The sequence below is a fragment of the Oncorhynchus nerka genome, linkage group LG5 (assembly GCF_034236695.1).
Source record: "Oncorhynchus nerka isolate Pitt River linkage group LG5, Oner_Uvic_2.0, whole genome shotgun sequence".
Taxonomy (NCBI): Eukaryota; Metazoa; Chordata; class Actinopteri; order Salmoniformes; family Salmonidae; genus Oncorhynchus; species Oncorhynchus nerka.
The window spans coordinates 49,798,099-49,821,758 of NC_088400.1; the positions used below are offsets into that span (position 1 = coordinate 49,798,099).

The window sequence follows — 23,660 nt, forward strand, 5'->3', positions numbered from 1 at the left end:
TTTATGCAGAATGAATTTATGTTTCGCAATACCTGAGGACTGGTTTATATCCCATGCATTTAAATAATTGAATAAGTAAGCAACCACTGCTAGTTTAAATAACCTTTCAACTGCTCTCAGTTTCATATTAATATATCCAGTGGCACTCTGATTACTCCTGTCTCTATTAGACTGATGTGAGATAGAAAACAAGCTTGATTCATATTCTTATGCATTCACTCTTTTGAATCCAAAGTGCCCCATTTGATTACAGCCAACAACTCTGATATTTAACTATAAATATATATATATATATATATTTACATAACAGCAATGCTTTCAGCTTGGGGATGGGAGCATAAATCAATGAACAGCGGGTGAAATACATATAACGAAAGAAAAATTGTAATGTTGTGTTGGGCTTTATTTGACTATGCAAATATTCCCTGTTGATACATTGGTAAATTGCTTCAGGTAGTTACCATGGGTACCAAAAGTACTACATTACGGATGACACTAAGGGCTAGACACAAAGCTATGAGCCATCGTCTATCCAGGTGTTTTAATGTCAAAGTCTGTCCACAAACATCCACTGCGCAGATTGAGTAACGCCATGTTGGTTTTAAGTCATTCCTCACAGAAAATGCTAAGGTCCCTCTTAATCCTTGAAACATATGGCAATGGTGACACAGTACATATACAGTACAAACTGGTATTACATGCAGAATATGTAGTAGCTATTCTAAGCCCAACGTGTTTGTCTTGTCTACAAAAGTCATTCATTCTGAATATCAGACGTTGACACAATTGACCTTAAACTATGCCACATCTCAGAGGTCCTCAAAACTATGCCACATCTCAGAAGTCACTCATGGCCCGGAATTCAACCACTGAAATCCTAAATTCTTCGCTCTTCTTGTTTTGCCAGGTTAAATTATACAAATTTGACGTGACCAATCATTTTTGCCCTCATTTACGAGTTTTCTATTTGTGTATTTGTTAATTGTAAATAAGAATTTGCTCTTAACCGACTTGCCTAGTTAAGTAAAGGTTAAGTAAAATACATAAAATACATAAAGTTAATGGGGTGTTAATTTGACACGGACTCTGGCAGCATTCCAAACACAATGTGAATCATTTAGTTCAAAGGTTAAGGCCTGGTATAGTGTGTGCGCGTGTGTGTTTGTGTGTTCAATGTGTGTGTGCATGCGTATGTGTGTGTCTTCAGATCTGAGTGGAAGAAGGGTCAGGTGGGTACACTCTATCTTCAGACACTGACCCCCTTCTCTATGTTGATGCAATCAGATAGTGTCGATTCCTCCGGTATATCAAACCCGAACATCAACTACAGAGCAAGGTAAAGATGGTTTGATTTCTAGCCGGGACATAAAACATTTAAGAGATGGTGTGAGAATCATCAAAGACTGTGGTGATTCACAGCCCCCTCTAATATGACCATCTCCCTGAATCAATCCGTCCGCCATGGGGTGGTTCAGAAAAGCAGGGAATACTTTGGAATACCCTGTTTTTTTAGAACACTTTCTCTGAACCAACTGTGTATAATGTATTATGAATGCATTCAACTGCCAATTCTTAGCAATTGTCTTAAAGGATGGATACACTTTTATGAGTGCTTATAGCAAATGTTGTAATGTACTGTGAAGTCATAGAGGTCAATGGAAATACATTTCTAGTACTTTATCATGCACAGATGGCTTTAAGAACGTTTTTGAAATCAACATACGAGGTTGAATCATCACAAACATTTTGATCATTCTTTATAGTTTACACTTGTAGTTCAGTAAGAGTTCAGAAAGCATAGGCAAAGTTGCAAAGAACAAGACATACTTGATGATGATACATTAGGCAGCAGTGCTGGGGAAGCTACTCTGAAATCATAGTTGACCAAACTACCAATTACTTCTAGAAGAAGTTAAGCTAAAGAAAAGCTACCCTTGATAAAAAATATTGTTAAAAATTATATAGTTTTCAAGCTACCTCTGGAAAAATTATCATATCTAAATCTGAAATGTCATAGACGACAAATTAGAAAAACGGTTTAAGCAGGTCTGAAGCTGAAAAATAAAATAAATTATTGCCTATTTCTCCATTATTTTCTTGCCTTTTTGCCCCAAAAAGTAGTGTAGTTTACATGGCAAAAAGTGATTAACTACAGAAAACACTACTGAGATTTGAATTGTGTTCAACTTCCACCAAGCTACTGCAAAATACAGTCGTTCACTACTTCCCAATACTGTCATATTTTGCCAAGCTTCATGACAGCTGATCTAGAATGATGGATGAGTGAAAGTCAGCCTGACGGTGAGATACTGTAGATCCAACTTGTCATATTTCAAACCATATATAAAACATAACAAGAGAGTCTTTGCAGCATGAAAAGGGGTTTCCTCGGGATAATACTATTTACTTCCAGAAATAAGAGATCTATAGACTATCTTTTCATCGAAAAACAGATGTTTTAGGCTTAGTTATAGTGAAACACGTCAATGCTGGTCTTCATTGTGATAGTTTGTTGCAAAAGTGATATATTTTGGTCTTTTAGTAGTAAATCTAGCTCTTATTGACCCTAGCGGTTCGACTGTACCATTGAAATCATGTTGTAGAGGCCTCTTGGGAAAGGATCGACGCAGGAGATAAGAAGCAGGTACAGGAAGGGAAGGTTTAATAACTGACAGACATGGAACAGGAACACGTAACAACAATTAATGCGGACACAGGGAACACCACCGAGGAACAGACAGATATACAGGGGCAATCAACCACGTGAGAAGGAGACCAGGTGAGTCCAATGAGCGCTGCTGCGTGTAATGATGGTGACAGGTGCGTGTAAAGACGGGTAGCCTGGCGCCCTCGAGCGCCAGGGAGCGGGAGCAGGAGCAGGCGTGACATCTTGAGAAGGTGCCTCTACGTCAGGGATCATCTAGATTTATCCGCAGGCCGATCTTTTCTTGAACGGATGGTCAGGGGGCCTTGAACATAATTACAAATAATTTGTAATTAGAATTAGAAATAATTTGTAGAATGCAAATGGACCGCAAGAAGCCCAAACAGATATAATGACTAAAATATAATAATTTCACGTCATCTCAAGGGAGGGGTTCAGTATGAAATACACTCTCTTCTAGATGTGCTGGGTGGTACCACCTCAAAGCTAACTATACAATTAGGTGACGGCGCACCTTATTTGGCAATGGTCTTGGTAAGTGGAATGTGCCATTATATTTTGCATGATGCTTCCTTGACTAGACTACTGATGTTCCACAAAATTGTGTTTTTGCTTACCGTTTCATACAAATGTATGTGCTTTTATGAATACGGAGAAAATAAACATGTAGACTATGTAGATTCACATTTATATCAGTAGCTACATCCATCACAACAAGAAATAAATGACAATGGTGGTCATGTCAAATTGTAGTATTTTTTTCTTCTTCCAAATGCTATGATTGATTGGTGGCTTAGTCTGTTATGGCAGTTGATTTACAGTTCAATGGTTGTGAGTTTAAATCCCACATCGGGCAGAAATAATTTATTTACAATGTTCATCCCATGCCCACACACTTCTAATTGTGAAAAGTGAAAGCATACAATGGGGCAAAAAAGTATTTAGTCAGCCACCAATTGTGCAAGTTCTCCCACTTAAAAAGACGAGAGAGGCCTGTAATTTTCATCATAGGTACACTTCAACTATGACAGACAAAATGAGAAAAAAAATCCAGAAAATCACTTTGTAGGATTTTTAATGAATTTATTTGCAAATTATGGTGGAAAATAAGTATTTGGTCAATAACAAAAGTTTATCTCAATACTTTGTTATATACTCTTTGTTGGCAATGACAGATGTCAAACATTTTCTGTTTGTCTTCACAAGGTTTTCACACACTGTTGCTGGTATTTTGGCCCATTACTCCATGCAGATCTCCTCTAGAGCAGTGATGTTTTGGGGCTGTTGCTGGGCAACACGGACTTTCAACTCCCTCCAAAGATTTTCTATGGGGTTGAGATCAGGAGACTGACTAGACCACTCCAGGACCTTGAAATGCTTCTTACGAAGCCACTCCTTCGTTGCCCGGGCGGTGTGTTTGGGATCATTGTCATGCTGAAAGAGCCACGTTTCATCTTCAATGCCCTTGCTGATGGAAGGAGGTTTTCACTCAAAATCTCACGATAGATGGCCCCATTAATTCTTTCCTTTACACAGATCAGTCATCCTGGTCCCTTTGCAGTAAAACAGCCCCAAAGCATGATGTTTCCACCCCCATGCTTCACATTAGGTATGGTGTTCTTTGGATGCAACTCAGCATTCTTTGTCCTCCAAACACGACGAGTTGAGTTTTTACCAAAAAGTTATATTTTGTTTTCATCTGACCATATGACATTCTCCCAATCTTCTCCTGGGTCATCCAAATGCTCTCTAGCAAACGTCAGACGGGCCTGGACATGTACTGGCTTAAGCAGGGGGACACGTCTGGCACTGCAGGATTTGAGTCCCTGGCGGCGTAGTGTGTTACTGATGGTAGGCTTTGTTACTTTGGTCCAGCTCTCTGCAGGTCATTCACTAGGTCCCCCCGTGTGGTTCTGGGATTTTTGCTCACCGTTCTTGTGATCATTTTGACCCCACGGGGTGAGATCTTGCATGGAGCCCCAGATCGAGGGAGATTATCAGTGGTCTTGTATGTCTTCCATTTCCTAATAATTGCTCCCACAGTTGATTTCTTCAAACCAAGCTGCTTACCTATTGCAGATTCAGTCTTCCCAGCCTGGTGCAGGTCTACAATTTTGTTTCTGGTGTCCTTTGACAGCTATTTGGTCTTGGCCATAGTGGAGTTTGGAGTGTGACTGTTTGAGGTTGTGGACAGGTGTCTTTTATACTGATAACAAGTTCAAACAGGTGCCATTAATACAGGTAACGAGTGGAGAACAGAGGAGCCTCTTAAAGAAGAAGTTACAGGTCTGTGAAAGCCAGAAATCTTGCTTGTTTGTAGGTGACCAAATACTTATTTTCCACCATAATTTGCAAATAAAATCATTAAAAATCCTACAATTTGATTTTCTGGATTTTTTTTCTCATTTTGTCTGTCATAGTTGAAGTGTACCTATGATCAAAATTACAGACCTTTCTCACCTTTTTAAGTGGGAGAACTTGCACAATTGGTGGCTGACTAATACTTTTTTAATACTTTTTTTGCCCCACTGTACCTGCTGTGAGAGGGATCCCTCTGGTAGTAATTGTAGGTTTTTATACAGTACCCAAGACCAATCTGTGAGTTTCTTTGACAATTGAGAATATAGCTACCGCCTAAATACTGCAATTTCGGGTTGGACTGAATTGAGCACCTAATCTTCATATTCAAGGTGATGACTGCATTTTTCTTCCCAACACAATAAATGTGAGTCCACATTTCAAAGATGTATTTTGCATCCAATGGGGGATTTGAACTTCCACTGCAAGTGGATTTAGTAAGAACAGGTTGGGATCAGGTACAACTATGTTTACCCACTCCAAAATGAATATTAATAGCAATTCCCCCAACCCACAACTTCTCACCTGAATGCATTTTTTGTTGTTGAAGGGATTGGACAAAGAATGAAATTGGGCTTGAGAGTTAAGCTTTTAATGTGAAATTGAGTTGAGGTTAGAAACATAATTTTCAAGTTTGTCGTCATTGTTATGTCTGCAGAGATGATCAAATCTGGGCTGGTTTTTAGGATGGCACCTGTTCTCCACTAAACCATGAATTGTACACACAATTTACACCTCAGTGGGTCTTCTCCAGTGTAATTGAATGCACATTCACCTACAGTGTCATACAAAGAAATGCATTCAGGTCTTACTGACATTGGAAAACAACACTGGGGAGGTTGTGATATTTCTCTATTTCAATCATCTTATTACTGAGGAATCAATGTCTTCCTTGACGTGCTATATTTAGACAGAGAACTGATTGTGTTGCATTGCATGCTCTATGCTGTAACATTAGAAATCCCAGATCCTCAAGTGGTTCCCAGTTTCAGCAACCCCCCCAAAAAAGGAGACAGCGGGGGAAAAAAGTACAAGAAAAATGAAAATCACAGACCCAGAAAAATCCAGGCCTAGACTTAGCTTTAACTGTAAGTTATATACGGGCCCACTTAAAAGGCAAGGTCTAAATGCATTTTTCTGTTGCAGGTCATCAAGCAGGAAGGTCTGTCCAAGGATGTCTCTGAGTGCACCCTGTTTGACCTTCTCAAATACAACGACATCAATGACGACGAGCACCTGACAAAGGACGAGTTCTACACAGCTTTCGGTGAGTGACAGGACCAGTCCAGAGTGGATTGTCCACTCTTTTTATTTTCTACACATTACCATCTACTTTTTCCTGCTTGCATTTTCTTTGGCAAGGAAATTCAAAGAACCATACATTCCACAGGTTGTGTTGACTTGGCCAATAGACATGACATGCTTTCAAGCACATATTGCTAAAAGCCTTATAACAAATCTATGCCTTTATGCAACAGCAAAGTGGATAAAACTGTCAGCCATGTTTACTCTACACTATTCTATACATTCCTATACAATAGTTACCATGGGTTGGTTGCAGGTAGGCAATTCTTTCTTAATTTTTTATCTCGGGCAATACAATTCCCAATTGAGATACAGCAGTAGCCCCCGGCTCTCTCTGTCTATGTTTACCCACCATTCCCTCATGCCAATAGGATGTTAATAATAACTCAAGCAAGTGACCATCATTATGCCGGTAGCTCTAAACAGAACATGTAAGGCTTTTCTATGGTCCTTATTATTTATTAGCACAAGGTTCTGAAACCTGGATCAACTTATTGTCCTTGTGGGAACTATAAAAGTAAATGGAGTGTAATTTAGTTTCAATTAGAGTTGACATTGATGATATCTCGTTGAATGGCAAGACACTTGTCCTCATCGGTGGAACTTTCCATCTGGGAGATTTAAATCTCATCATAGACTACTTAATGGCGCCAGATGAGATGGCTGCCATTTACGGGCTCCTAACCAAATGTGCTATTTTATTTGTTTTTTCGCATTGTTTGAACTCATTTTGTTGCTGCTACTGTCTTTTGTGACCGAAAAGAGATTCTGAACATCAGAACAGCGAACACTCAACTCGAACTGGACAAAGATTTTTCTTTAATGAGTTCAACGTAAAGGATATACTGTTTGACGAGACAAGGCCCAAATCCCGTCATCCTCATGAAAAAAAGGTGGAGAAAAAGGGGGAGGAGGACTGGGTGACTTGTAAGAATTCGCCGACGAGCAGGTAAACCACCGCAACCCTTAGTATTATTGGCCAATGTGCAATCATTGGAAAACAAACAGGAAGATCTACAATTAAGACTATCCTGCTAAAGGGACATTAAAAACTGTAATATCTTATGTTTCACGGAGACTTGCCTAAATGACGACACAAATAATATAGAGTTCTCATCTATATTATTCGTAGCCGTTTATTTATCACCACAAACCAATGCTGGCACTAAGATCGCCCTCAACGAGCTGTACAAGGCCATAAGCATCCAGAAGCAGCGCTCTGAGTGGCTGGGGACTTTAATGCAGGCAAACTTAAATCCGTTTTATCTCATTTCTACCAGCATGTCACAAGATCCGAAGATAAAAAAAACTTTACTCCACATCACAGAGATGCATACAAATCTCTCCCTCGCAATCCATTTGGCAAATCTGACTATAACTATATCCTCCTGATTCCTGCTTACAAGCAAAAACTAAAGTAGGAAATACCAGTGACTCGCTCAATTACGGAAGTGGTCAGATGACGCGGATGCTACGCTACAGGACTGTTTTGCTTGCTCAGACTGGAATATGTTCCGGGATTCATCCAATGGCATTGAGGAGTATACCACCTCAGTCACCGGCTTCATCAATAAGTGCATCGATGATGTTGTCCCCACAGTGACGGTACGTACATATCCAACCAGAAGACATGGATTCCTGGCAACATCTGCACCGAGCTAAAGGCTAGAGCTGCCGCTTTCAAGGAGCAGGACAGTAATCCGGAAGCTTATAAGAAATCCCGCTATGCCCTCAGAACAACCATCAAACAGGCAAAGCGTCAATACAGGACTACGATTGAATCCTACTACACCAGCTCTGACGCTCGTCATATGTGGCAAGGATGAAAAACTATTACTGACTACAATGGTGACGCGAGCCTACCAGACGAGCTAAATGCCTCTTATGCTCGCTTCGAGGCAAGCAACCCTGAACTATGCATGAGAGCACCAGCTGTTCTGGACGACTGTGTAAATATGCTCTCCGTAGCCGATGTGAGCAAGACCTTTAAACAGGTCAACATTCACAAAGTCGCAGGGCTAGATGGGTTACCAGGACCTGTACTCAAAGCATGCGCGGACCAACTGGCAAGTGTCATTTACACCCTCTCCCTGACTGTACAAATTTGTTTACATCTCTATTAGTGAGCATTTTTCTTGAAAAATGTAGCCTAACATGGCAACCCGGTAGTGAGAGATGGGTAAATGCAGTAGTTTATATAGTCAGTCAATGTCGCTGTATAAAACTAGACACAGAGCAAATAGTGAAAGAGCTAAAACCAAACCCTCAATCTCTAGTACAACATAATGATGTAAATTAATCTTCACCGAACTAAGAAACACTAACACATATTGTGCTACCTTTTCTTGCCTAATTCCCTTTCTCAAATCATCCCAGTCTGACATTTACAACTGGCTCAATATCCCCTGACATTTCACTGGGGTTGACACATCACGGCTAGAAAAATAATGCATAATGAATTTCCCAGTAAAATTGGTCACTCATCAGCACTTTGTATGTAAAGCATGTCTAGGTGAGACAAGAAAAGTTACAAGAGTAAAAGGCAAATTGGCATAGTATTTTTCTTGTCTTGTTCCTCTCCTAGTCAGGCTTAAGCGGGGGAGTAGTCCTTCAGGCAAATCAAATCAAGAAAGGATACGGGTAAAATCTTTGGAGAGCTCAACATCCTTGAAGAGCTCTGATGCACTAGCTCCAACTACTCACTTTTTTAGCTTTCCCCCCAAGCTTCTTCAGGCTGAAACTGAAAAAGAAAAGGAAATGTCTTTCCTCGTTGGCTAAGCATTCATCTTTACCTGTCTCTTTTCCTCTTCTTTTCAATTGTTTTGTCTTTCTTTCTCCTCCTCTGTGCCTGCTGGTGCTTAAGATTATTTTACTCAGTAAATACTCATGGCATATAGTGCTGAGTGATTTTGAGGTTGGTTTCAGTTAGATTATTACAAAATATGAAACAATTAATAAAAGTCATGATAGTAGTGACTGCCCATTACTGCTTATGACTTACTAGCCAACATTTGTTCACATGACTTTACTTTAATAAAATATATCAGTTGTTTTGTATATTTCACTTGTTTTATTTGATTACTTTATTATTTCATTTCAAGTCATCATCTCTATAGAGCTGCCTCCTATGCTGTTTGACAAAATCAATATTTTGTAGTTCAAAGTAAATAAAGCACACTTTTATGAATATAAACTATCAATCACTTAGATCATGCATTTTCAGGTAGAGATCCCTCACGAAGCAACAGCTGCTCTCTATATCACCTCACGATCCAACATTAATCTCTCTTCGGGAGCAGTTGTAAAATAAACATTGTGGTCATTGTAGTTAATTCCCACGTTTTATGATGTAAACTATACTGAACAAAAATGTTAATGCAACAATTTCAATGATTTTATTGAGTTACAGATCATATAAGGAAATCAGTAAATTGAAATTCATTAGGCCCTAATCTATGGTTTTCACATGATTGGGCAGGGCCGCAGCCATGAGTGGGCCTGAGCCTGGCACCCCACCCACTGGGGAGCCAGGCCCAGCCAATCAGAATACATTTTCCCCACAAAAGGGCTTTATTACAGACAGAAATTCTTCTCAGTTTCATCAGCTGTCCAGGTGGTTGGTCTCAGATGACCCCGCAGGTGAAGAAGCCAGATGTGAAGGTCCTGGGCTGGTGTGGTTACGCGTGGTCTGCAGTTGTGAGGCCGGTTGGATGCACTGCCAAATTTTCTAAAACAACGTTTCCTGCAGTCGTAGTACCAAAACATGAGACATCTGTGGCAATGTATTGTGTGACAAAACTGCACATTTTAGTGTCCTTTTATTGTCCCCAGCACAAGACGTTATATGTGAGTGAATGTAAAAAAAATAAAAAAATACAAATAGTTGGTGAACCACAATGATGGTTTGGTGAACCACAATGATGGCGCTGTCTAACATCTCTTGAGATAGTGTAGCTGTCACGGTCGTCCTCCTCTTCATCTGAAGAGGAGAGGCGAGAAGGATCGGAGGACCAAAATGCGGCGTGATATGTGTTCATGTTGAATGTTTAATTAAAGAAAGAACTGAACACTGAAACACTATACAAAAACAGTAAACAAAATAACAACCGTGAAGCTAATGCGAGCTGCGCTGAAACAAGCCATCAACATAGACAATCACCCACAAACAATGCAACCCAAGCTACCTAAGTATGATTCTCAATCAGAGACAACTAATGACACCTGCCTCTGGTTGAGAACCATACTAGGCCGAAACATAGAAATACCCAAATCATAGAAAAACAAACAGAGACTGCCCACCCAACTCACGCCCCGACCATACTAAATAAATACAAAACAAAGGAAATAAAGGTCAGAACGTGACAGTAGCATTTGTCTTAACAACAAATCTAAATGTTATTTCAGTCCTATGCACACATTTCAAATCTAATACCTTAAATTCCCTCGAATAGTAAATATGTTGATTCAGTATATTTAAGCAATAAGGCACAAGAAAGTGTGGTATATATTTTTTTATTTTTTTATTTATTTCACCTTTATTTAACCAGGTAGGCTAGTTGAGAACAAGTTCTCATTTACAACTGCGACCTGGCCAAGATAAAGCATAGCAGTGTGAACAGACAACAACACAGAGTTAAACATGGAGTAACAATAAACAAGTCAATAACACAGTAGAAAAAAAGAGTCTATATACATTGTGTGCAAAAGGCATGAGGAGGTAGGGGGTAAATAGCCCATAGGAGCGAATAATTACAATTTAGCAGATTAACACTGGAGTGATAGATGAGCAGATGATGATGTGCAAGTAGAGATATTGGTGTGCAAAAGAGCAGAAAAGTAAATGAATAAAAACAGTATGTGGATGAGGTAGGTAGATTGGGTGGGCTATTTACAGATGGACTATGTATAGCTGCAGCGATCGGTTAGCTCAGATAGCAGATGTTTGAAGTTGGTGAGGGGAAAAAAAGTCTCCAACTTCAGCGATTTTTGCAATTCGTTCCAGTCACAGGCAGCAGAGAACTGGAAGGAAAGGCGACCAAATGAGCTGTTGGCTTTAGGGATGATCAGTGAGATACACCTGCTGGAGCGTGTGCTACGGGTGGGTGTTGCCATCTTGACCAGTGAACTGAAATAAGGAGCTTTACCTAGCATGGACTTGTAGATGACCTGGAGCCAGTGGGTCTGGCGACGAATATGTAGCGAGGGCCAGCCGACTAGAGCATACAGGTCGCAGTGGTGGGTGGTATAAGGTGCTTTAGTAACAAAACGGATGGCACTGTGATAAATTGCATCTAGTTTGCTGAGTAGAGTATTGGAAGCTATTTTGTAGATGACATTGCCGAAGTCGAGGATCGGTATGATCAGTCAGTTTTACTAGGGTAAGTTTGGCGGCGTGAGTGAAGGAGGCTTTGTTGCGAAATAGAAAGCCGACTCTAGATTTGATTTTGGGTTGGAGATGTTTGATATGAGTCTGGAAGGAGAGTTTACAGTCTAGCCAGACACCTAGGTACTTATAGATGTCCACATATTCTAGGTCGTAACCATCCAGGGTGGTGATGCTAGTCGGGCGTGCGGGTGCAGGCAGCGAACGGTTGAAAAGCATGCATTTGGTTTTACTAGCATTTAAGAGCAGTTGGAGGGCACGGAAGGAGTGTTGTATGGCATTGAAGCTCGTTTGGAGGTTAGATAGCAGTGTCCAAGGAGGGGCCAGAAGTATACAGAATGGTGTCATCTGCGTAGAGGTGGATCAGGGAATCGCCCGCAGCAAAACAGAAAAGAGTTGGCCCGAGTCGGCCAATACGCCACGGCTAAGGGCTGTTCTTAGACACAACACAAAGTGGAGTGGCCATATACCACAAACCTCCAAGGTGCCGTATTGCTGTATAAACCGGTTGGCAATGTAATTAGAGTAGTAAAAATACATGTTTTGTCATACCCATGGTATACGGTCTGATATACCACATCTGTCAGCCAATCAGCATTCAGTACCCGAACCACCCAGTTTATAATTAGCAATATAGTACCATTTTGTGAATAACAGCAGGAAATGCAGAATGAGCCTACAATCTCAATGAAAATGACACCTGTCTTACAAATCATATTTTAATTGTCACATGCTTCATAAACAACAGGTGTAGACAACAGTGAAATGCTTACTTACAGCCCTTCCCAACAATGTTTTTACTTTTTTATTTCACATTTATTTAACCAGGTAGGCCAGTTGAGAACAAGTTCTCATTTACAACTGCGACCTGGCCAAGATAAAGCACAGCAGTTAGACAAAAACAACAACACAGAGTTACACATGGGATAAACAAACGTACAGTCAATAACACAATAGAAAAATCTATATACAGTGTGTGCAAATGTAGTAAGATTAGGGAGGTAAGGCAATAAATAGGCCATAGTGGCGAAATAATTACAATTTAGCATTAACACTGGAATGATAGATGTGCAGATGATGATACATATACTGGAGTGCAAAAGAGCAAAAAAAATAATAACAATATGGGGATGAGGTAGTTGGGTGGGCTATTTAAAGATGGGCTGTGTACAGGTAAAATGATCGGTAAGCTGCTCTGACAGCTGATGCTTGAAGTTAGTGAGGGAGAAATAGGTCTCCAGCATCAGTGATTTTTGAAATTCGTTCCAGTCATTGGCAGCAGAGAACTGGAAGGAAAGGTGGCCAAATGAGGAGTTGGCTTTGGGGATGACCAGTGAAATATACCTCCTGGAGCACGTGGTACGGATGGGTGTTGCTATGGTGACCAGTGAGCTGCGATAAGGCGGGGCTTTACCTAGCAAAGACTTGTAGATGACCTGGAGCCAGTGGGTTTGGCGACGAATATGAAGCGAGGGCCAGCCAACGAGAGCATACAGGTCGCTGTGGTGGGTAAGCGGATGGCACTGTGATAGACTACATCCAATTTGCTGAGTTGTGTGTTGGAGACACAAGAATCGAGAATCAAGAATCGGTAGGATAGTGAGTTTTACAAGGGCATGTTAAGCAGCATAAGTGAAGGAGGCTTTGTTGCGAAATAAGTAGCCAATTATAGATTTAATTGTGGATTGGAGATGCTTAATGTGAGTCTGGAAGGAGAGTTTACAGTCTAACAAGACACCTACAGTGCCTGGCAAAAGTATTCACCCCCTTGGTTGTTTTTCCTATTTTGTTGCATTACAACCTGTTATTTAAATGGATTATTATTTGGATTTCATTTAATGGACATACATAAAGTTGTACAATGGAAAAAAATTACTTGTTTAAAAAAATGATCAAAAATTAAAATGGAAAAGTGGTGTGTGCATATGTTTTCACCCCTTTGCTATGAAGCCCCTAAATAAGATCTGGTCCAACCAATTAACTTCAGAAGTCACACAATTAGTTAAATAAAGTCCACCTGTGTGCAATCTATGTGTCACATAATCTGTCACATGATCTCAGTATACAGTTGAAGTCGGAAGGTTACATACACCGTAGCCAAACTCAGTTTTTCACAATTCCTGACATTTAATCCAAGTAAATATTCCCTGTCTTAGGTCAGTTAGGATCACCACTTTATTTTAAGAATGTGAAATGTCAGAATATCTATCCATAATAGTGGATAGAATTATTTATTTTAACATTTTATTGCTTTCATCACATTCCCAGTGGGTCAGAAGTTTACACTGCCCCAAAATCCATTTTTATTCCAGGTTGTAAGATAACAAAATAGTAAAAATACCAAGGGGGGTGAATACTTTCGCAAGGCACTGTAGGTATTTGTAGTTATCCACATATTCTATGTCAGAAGTATTGATGTTAGTCCGGCGGGGTGTGCAGGGGTGTGCAGGCAGCGATCGGTTGAAGAGCAGGCATTTAATTTTACTTGCATTTAAGAGCAGTTGGAGGTCAAGGAAGGAGTATTGTATGGCATTGAAGCTCGCCTGAAGGTTTGTTAACACAGTGTCCAAAGAAGGTCCAGAAGTATACAGAATGTTGTCGTCTGCGTAGAGGTGGATCAGAGAATCACCAGCAGCAAGAGCGACTTCATTGATATATACAGAGAAAATAGTCGGTCCGAGAATTGAACCCTCTGGCACCCCCATAGAGACTGCCAGAGGTCCAGACAACAGGCCCTCCGATTTGACACACTGCACTCTGTCTGAGAAGTAGTTGGTGAACCAGGCAAGGCAGTCATTAGAAAAACCGAGGCTACCGAGTCTGCCGATAAGATATGGTGATTGACAGAGTCGAAAGCCTTGGCCAGGTCGATGAAGACGACTGCACAGTACTAGTACTGTCTTTTATCGATGGCGGTTATGATATCGTTTAGTACCTTGAGCATGGCTGAGGTGCACCCGTGACCAGCTCGGAAACCAGATTGCACAGCCGGTGGGATTCGAGATGGTCAAGTTTGTTGAGAAGACCTTAGATAGGCAGGGCAGGATGGATATAGGTCTGTAACAGTTTGGGTCCAGGGTGTCTCCCCCTTTGAAGAGGGGGATGACCGCGGCAGCTTTCCAGTCCTTGGGGATCTCAGACAATATGAAAGAGAGGTTGAACAGGCTGGTAATAGGGGTTGCGACTATGGCGGCGGATAGTTTCAAGAGTGTCCAGATTGTCAAGCCCAGCTGATTTGTACGGGTCCAGGTTTTGCAGCTCTTTCAGAACATCTGCTATCTGGATTTGGGTAAAGGAGAAGCTGGGGAGGATAGTAGCTACGGGGGGGGGGCAGAGCTGTTGGCCGGGGTTGGGTTGGCCAGGAGGAAAGCATGGCCAGCCTTTGAGAAATGCTTGTTGAAGTTTTCGATTATCATGGATTTATCGGTGGTGACCGTGTTACCTAGCCTTAGTGCAGTGGGCAGCTGGGAGGAGGTTCTCTTGTTCTCCATGGACTTTACAGTGTCCCAGAACATTTTGGAGTTAGAGCTACAGGATGCAAATTTCTGCTTTCCTGACTGACATACATTAATGGTTATACAAGACTACAAGATTCACGAATGGATGTGAATACGCATTACCGACAGTATATGGAGAAATAAAAACCAAGGCTTATTTGATAAAAGACCAAACTTCTGGAAGACGGGACATTCTTGAAACCTAAGGAGTATTGTGAAATTTTTCTACAATACTTTATCCTGTTAGATTTGGTTCCAATTTGTCATCGATTTAAGTTAGAAAGGAGGTGAAATCCTCCTGTGGGTTTTGTTATGCCCCATTTGGCTATTATCTCAGTACCTCAAGTGGTATTGAGGATATTTCCTGAAAAAAAATAAGGAAAAGCTTTTTTTTTCTCAAAACTTTTCAAATGTTCCAAATACATTAACACATTCGGGAAAACCCACAATTTTGGAATATGAGACATGTATTGTGGATCAAATTTAACAGGACTCACAGAAGCTAGTGAGCAGAATGCTCTGCAGAAGCTTATCATGAGAAAGCATGAGGATCCATTAATTGTCATTGCGCAGCGAGTGATAAATAACCCAAGAGTCGTCTTCATTTTTGCTAGCAGCATACCACTCTACATCCCACTGCTGGCTTGCCTCTGAAGCTAAACATTGTTGGCCCTGGTCGATCCCTGGATGGGAGACTAGATGCTTCTGAAAGTGGTGTTGGAGGGCCAGTAGGAACTGACTGGGATAAATCGGTTTGAACGGTCATTCAATTCTGAATTCCAACTCGGGCCTCTTTCTAGAGCTCTGACCTGAAGATCACTGATATCATGATATTTCTGAGTTCAAATCAAATTTATTTATATAGCCCTTCGTACATCAGCTGATATCTCAAAGTGCTGTACAGAAACCCAGCCTAAAACCCCAAACAGCAAGCAATGCAGGTGTAAAAGCATGGTGGCTAGGAAAAACTCACTAGAAAGGCCAAAACCTAGGAAGAAACCTAGAGAGGAACCAGGCTATGTGGGGTGGCCAGTCCTCTTCTGGCTGTGCCGGGTGGAGATTATAACAGAACATGGCCAAGATGTTCAAATGTTCATAAATGACCAGCATGGTCGAATAATAGTAAGGCAGAACAGTTGAAACTGGAGCAGCAGCATGGCCAGGTGGACTGGGGACAGCAAGGAGTCATCATGTCAGGTAGTCCTGGGACATGGTCCTAGGGCCCAGGCCAGTTGAAACTGGAGCAGCAGCATGGCCAGGTGGACTGGGGACAGCAAGGAGTCATCATGTCAGGTAGTCCTGGGGCATGGTCCTAGGGCTCAGGTCCTCCGAGAGAGAGAAAGAAAGAGAGAAGGAGAAAATTAAAGAACGCACACTTAGATTCACACAGGACACCGAATAGGACAGGAGAAGTACTCCAGATATAACAAACTGACCCTAGCCCCCCGACACATAAACTACTGCAGCATAAATACTGGAGGCTGAGACAGGAGGGGTCAGGAGACACTGTGGCCCCATCCGAGGACACCCCCGGACAGGGCCAAACAGGAAGGATATAACCCCACCCACTTTGCCAAAGCACAGCCCCCACACCACTAGAGGGATATCTTCAACCACCAACTTACCATCCTGAGACAAGGCTGAGTATAGCCCACAAAGATCTCCGCCACGGCAAACCCAAGGGGGGGGGGGGGGGTGCCAACCCACACAGGCTGACCACAACAGTGAATCAACCCACTCAGATGACGCACCCCCCCCAGGGACGGCATGAGAGAGCCCCAGTAAGCCAGTGACTCAGCCCCTGTAACAAAATCCAACTGCCAACATGGCAATCTATTTTCCATAATCTATAAAACAAAAGTATAAACATCTTCCAATACAAAGGCAGTTGTCTAAAGTAACGGTTTAAATTGCATTATATTCTGGGCAGAGAATCCCAGTGGAAAGAGGGGAACCGGCCAGGCAGAGACAGCAAGGGCGGTTCGTTGCTCCAGAGCCTTTCCGTTCACCTTCCCACTCCTGGGCCAGACTACACTCAATCATATGACCCACTGAAGAGATGAGTCTTTAACATTTAAGTCATTTAGCAGACGCTCTTATCCAGAGCGACTTACAAAGTCTTCAGTAAAGACTTAAAGGTTGAGCCCGAGTTTGCGTCTCTGACATGGGTAGGCAGACCGTTCCATAAAAATGGAGCTCTATAGGAGAAAGCCCTGCCTCCAGCTGTTTGCTTAGAAATTCTAGGGACAATTAGGAGGCCTGCGTCTTGTGACCGTAGCGTACGTGTAGGTATGTACGGCAGGACCAAATCAGAGAGATAGGTAGGAGCAAGCCCATGTAATGCTTTGTAGGTTAGCAGTAAAACCTTGAAATCAGCCCTTGCTTTGACAGGAAGCCAGTGTAGAGAGGCTAGCACTGGAGTAATATGATCAAATTTTTGGGTTCTAGTCAGGATTCTAGCAGCCGTATTTAGCACTAACTGAAGTTTATTTAGTGCTTTATCCGGGTAGCCGGAAAGTAGAGCATTGCAGTAGTCTAACCTAGAAGTGACAAAAGCATGGATACATTTTTCTGCATCATTTTTGGACAGAAAGTTTCTGATTTTTGCAATGTTACGTAGATGGAAAAAAGCTGTCCTCGAAATGGTCTTGATATGTTCTTCAAAAGAGAGATCAGGGTCCAGAGTAACGCCGAGGTCCTTCACAGTTTTATTTGAGACGACTGTACAACCATTAAGATTAATTGTCAGATTCAACAGAAGATCTCTTTGTTTCTTGGGACCTAGAACAAGCATCTCTGTTTTGTCCGAGTTTAATAGTAGAAAGTTTTCAGCCATCCACATCCTTGTGTCTGAAACACATGCTTCTAGCGAGGGCAATTTTGGGGCTTCACCATGTTTCATTGAAATGTACAGCTGTGTGTCATCCGCATAGCAGTGAAAGTTTACATTATGTTTTCGAATAACATCCCAAAGAGGTAAAATATATAGTGAAAACAATAGTGGTCCTAAAACGGAACCTTGAGGAACACCGAAATTTACAGTTGATTTGTCAGAGGACAAACCATTCACAGAGACAAACTGATATCTTTCCGACAGATAAGATCTAAACCAGGCCAGAACATGTCCGTGTAGACCAATTTGGGTTTCCAATCTCTCCAAAAGAATGTGGTGATCGATGGTATCAAAAGCAGCACTAAGGTCTAGGAGCACGAGGACAGATGCAGAGCCTCAGTCCGATGCCATTAAAATGTCATTTACCACCTTCACAAGTGCCGTCTCAGTGCTATGATGGGGTCTAAAACCAGACTGAAGCATTTCGTATACATTGTTTGTCTTCAGGAAGGCAGTGAGTTGCTGCGCAACAGCCTTCTCTAAAATTTTTGAGAGGAATGGAAGATTCGATATAGGCCGATAGTTTTTTATATTTTCTGGGTCATGGTTTGGCTTTTTCAAGAGAGGCTTTATTACTGCCACTTTTAGTGAGTTTGGTACACATCCGGTGGATAGAGAGCCGTTTATTATGTTCAACATAGGAGGGCCAAGCACAGGAAGCAGCTCTTTCAGTAGTTTAGTTGGAATAGGGTCCAGTATGCAGCTTGAAGGTTTAGAGGCCATGATTATTTTCATCATTGTGTCAAGAGATATAGTACTAAAAGACTTGAGCGTCTCTCTTGATCCTAGGTCCTGGCAGAGTTGTGCAGACTCAGGACAACTGAGGTTTGGAGGAATACGCAGGTTTAAAGAGGAGTCCGTAATTTGCTTTATAATAATCATAATCTTTTCCTCAAAGAAGTTCATGAATTTATCACTGCTAAAGTGAAAGTCATCCTCTCTTGGGGAATGCTGCTTTTTAGTTAGCTTTGCGACAGTATCAAAAAGGAATTTCGGATTGTTCTTATTTTCCTCAATTAAGTTAGAAAAATAGGATGATCGAGCAGCAGTAAGGGCTCTTCGGTACTGCACGGTACCGTCCTTCCAAGCTAGTCGGAAGACTTCCAGTTTGGTGTGGCGCCATTTCCGTTCCAATTTTCTGGAAGCTTGCTTCAGAGCTCGGGTATTTTCTGTGTACCAGGGAGCTAGTTTCTTATGAGACATTTTTTTAGTTTTTAGGGGTGCAACTGCATCTAGGGTATTGCGCAAGGTTAAATTGAGATCCTCAGTTAGGTGGTTAACGGATTTTTGTCCTCTGGCGTCCTTGGGTAGGCAGAGGGAGTCTGGAAGGGCATCAAGGAATCTTTGTGTTGTCTGTGAATTTATAGCACGACTTTTGATGTTCCTTGGTTGGGGTCTGAGCAGATTATTTGTTGCAATTGCAAACGTAATAAAATGGTGGTCCGATAGTCCAGGATTATGAGGAAAAACATTAAGATCCACTACATTTATTCCATGGGACAAAACTAGGTCCAGCGTATGACTGTGACAGTGAGTGGGTCCAGAGACATGTTGGACAAAACCCACTGAGTCGATGATGGCTCCGAAAGCCTTTTGGAGTGGGTCTGTGGACTTTTCCATGTGAATATTAAAGTCACCAAAGATTAGAATATTATCTGCTATGACTACAAGGTCCGATAGGAATTCAGGGAACTCAGTGAGAAACGCTGTATATGGCCCAGGAGGCCTGTAAACAGTAGCTATAAAAAGTGATTGAGTAGGCTGCATAGATTTCATGACTAGAAAACGTTTTTTTTTTTTGTAAATTGAAATTTGCTATCGTAAATGTTAGCAACACCTCCGCCTTTGCGGGATGCACGGGGGATATGGTCACTAGTGTAGCCAGGAGGTGAGGCCTCATTTAACACAGTAAATTCATCAGGCTTAAGCCATGTTTCAGTCAGGCCAATCACATCAAGATTATGATCAGTGATTAGTTCATTGACTATAATTGCCTTTGAAGTAAGGGATCTAACATTAAGTAGCCCTATTTTGAGATGTGAGGTATCATGATCTCTTTCAGTAATGACAGGAATGGAGGTGGTCTTTATCCTAGTGAGATTGCTAAGGCGAACACCGACATGTTTAGTTTTGCCCAACCTAGGTCGAGGCACAGACACGGTCTCAATGGTGATAGCTGAGCTGACTACACTGACTATGCTAGTGGCAGACTCCACTATGCTGGCAGGCTGGCTAACAGCCTGCTGCCTGGCCTGCACCCTATTTCATTGTGGAGCTAGAGGAGTTAGAGCCCTGTCTATGTTGGTAGATAAGATGAGAGCACCCCTCCAGCTAGGATGGAGTCCGTCACTCCTCAGCAGGTCAGGCTTGGTCCTGTTTGTGGGTGAGTCCCAGAAAGAGGGCCAATTATCTACAAATTCTATCTTTTGGGAGGGGCAGAAAACAGTTTTCAACCAGCGATTGAGTTGTGAGACTCTGCTGTAGAGCTCATCACTCCCCCTAACTGGGAGGGGGCCAGAGACAATTACTCGATGCCGACACATCTTTCTAGCTGATATGCACGCAGAAGCTATGTTGCGCTTGGTGATCTCTGACTGTTTCATCCTAACATCGTTGGTGCCGACGTGGATAACAATATCTCTATACTCTCTACACTCGCCAGTTTTAGCTTTAGCCAGCACCATCTTCAGATTAGCCTTAACGTCGGTAGCCCTGCCCCCGGGTAAACAGTGTATGATCGCTGGATGATTCGCTTTAAGTCTAATACTGCGGGTAATGGAGTCGCCAATGACTAGAGTTTTTAATTTGTCAGAGCTAATGGTGGGAAGCTTCGGCATCTCAGACCCCGTAATGGGAGGAGTAGAGACCAGAGAAGAATCGGCCTCTGACTCCGACCCGCTGCTTTAATGGGGAAAACCGGTTGAAAGTTTCTGTCGGCTGAATGAGCGACACCGGTTGAGCATTCCTACAGCATTTCCTTCCAGAAACCGTGAGAAAGTTGTCCGGCTGCGGGGACTGTGCCAGGGGATTTATACTACTATCTGTACTTACTGGTGGCACAGACGCTGTTTCATCCTTTCCTACACTGAAATTACCCTTGCCTAACGATTGCGTCTGAAGCTGGGCTTGCAGCACAGCTATCCTCGCCGTAAGGCGAGTACAGCGGCTGCAATTAGAAGGCATCATGTTAATGTTACTACTTAGCTTCGGCTGTTGGAGGTCCTGACGAATCATGTCCAGATAAAGCGTCCGGAGTGAAAAAGTTGAGGAAAAAATAAATAAATATATGAACGGTAATTAAAAAGTGAAAACCGTAAAGTTGTCAGGTAGCAAAATAGGTTGGCAACAAAACGCACAGCAACTCGAAAACAAGCCTGCAAGTTGTGACCGGAAATGACGTAGAACAGCTCTTGATCAAGTTCTCCAAATCTGAGTTCCCAGTTGTTTTGATCATGTAACTTACCCGGGTGTCCTGGCTAAATTCCCAATCTGGCCCTCATGGCCACCTAATTATACCCAGCTTCCAAGTGGCTCATTCGCCCCCCCCCCTCCCCTGTAACTATTCCCCAGGTCGTTTCTGTAAATGAGAATGTATTCTCAGTCAATTTACTACAGTAAAAGGGTTACTTAAATAAATAGAAATGCAGGCATGCAGGCCCAGAAAGCCACCCGTCTTTGTCTGCCGCTGCCCTGAAGGAGACAAGGCTGTCGCCTTTGATAATCTAATTATGATCGATAGTAAAGAACCAGAGTTTCAGTAACCCTTTTTTTCTATCTCTGCAAATCCACACGGAGATCCAGGGATTATGAAGCCCATAAGAGTAGGTCAAATAAAATAAGAGAATAGGACGCTCAGATCTTTATTACGTTCCAAATGGATCATTCTTGAACTGTTTACTTAACTACCAGCATGAATGACTTCAAATCGCTTTTGTCAATGTGGTTTATTAGATGATATGACATTAACTGGTATTACCCTCGACTTCTAGAACTTGGCCCACCCGCATCACCTTTCCCAAATGGCACCCTAATCCCTAGTTATGCACTATATAGGAAGTCGGGCGCCATTTTGGACACAGCCTTAGACTGTGCAATGCCCCAAGGGCCTCCCACTCAGCAAAACAGAAGTGACATGTTTCGCCTGTCGCCCACCATCACCCTCTGGATCGATACTTCAGCCACTGACTGACAGTCAGCCAGAAGGAAAATAAAGCATGTACACCACCAGCTGTTTCCCTCTCCTCATCTATTCAGAAGTGCTTGATACTGAAATCAAGACATAGCGAAACAGTGATGCCTGCTGCCTTGCTACTTTAACATCCCCACGCCATAACGTTAAGGTGACATTGAATGTGCAGTATGTGGATGACGTCTTTAGCCTTATCTGTCCTATACCTGATGTATTTAAGGATGACACTACATGAAACTATCTATAGTGTGACAGGCTTCATTTATATCAGAAACTTGATCTAATTCAAATCCATTACTCCTGGAAAGATATTTACCTTACTTTTTATTTATTTTTTAAATATGGGACGGAGTCAATGAATTATGCATAGACGTTAGTGTCTTATCTTTAACAGTGACAAAAACACTTCGCTGTGCTATGAATATTCCACAAAGCTGTATGCAAAACAGGCACACATCCTAAATAGTTCACCAAATAGCTACCCGGACTATCTGCATTGACCCTTCTTGCACCAACTTTTTTAGACTCTACGCACACACACTGGACTCTACGCACACAATCACACTGACACTCCAACTCTCACACACACACACACACACACACACACACACACACACACACACACACACACACACACACACACACACGCTGCTGCTACTGTCTATTATCTATCCTGTTGCCTAGTCACTTTACCCCTACCTATATGTACATATAGTATCTACCTCAATTTCCTCGGAAACACTGCTTTGTACTCAGCTTTGTACTGGTATCCCATGTACTGTATATCTTTCCTGCCCTGCCTTTCTTAAGTCCTCGAACGGCCAAGTTAACAAATAGATCACAGACCATTTCGAATCCCACCATACCTTCTCCGCTATGCAATCTGGTTTCCGAGCTAGTCACAGGTGCACCCCAGCCACGCTCAAGGTCCGAAACGATATCATAACCGCCATTGATAAAATTCATACTGTGCAGCTGTCTTCATCGACCTGGCCAAGGCTTTTGACTCTGTCAATCACAGAATTCTTATCGGCAGACTCAACAGCCTTGGTAATAATGACAATTACAAGAATACTGAATGAACACTTTTATTTTAACTTAATATAATACATAAATAAAATCATTTTAGTCTCAAATAAATAATGAAACATGTTCAATTTGGTTAAAATAATGCAAAAAGTAAAAGTGCAATATGTGCCATGTAAAAAAGCTAACATTAAGTTCCTTGCTCAGAACATGAGAACATATGAAAGCTGGTGGTTCCTTTTAACATGAGTCTTCAATATTCCCAGTTAAGAAGTTTTAGGTTGTAGTTATTATAGGAATTATAGGACTATTTCTCTCTATACCATTTGTATTTCATATACCTT

At 41.9% G+C, this 23,660-nt stretch overlaps 1 protein-coding gene across 2 annotated transcripts in view; it reads left to right on the forward strand.

Annotated features, from left to right (window-relative positions):
• Positions 1–23,660, forward strand: part of LOC115129559 (follistatin-related protein 5-like) — a 180,327-nt gene that overhangs the window by 102,046 nt on the left and 54,621 nt on the right. For both annotated transcript variants that reach the window (XM_029660041.2, XM_029660042.2), the window contains exon 6: positions 6,170–6,290. In XM_029660041.2, coding sequence (XP_029515901.1) covers positions 6,170–6,290 — 121 coding nt within the window. The remainder of the gene's footprint in view (positions 1–6,169; positions 6,291–23,660) is intronic.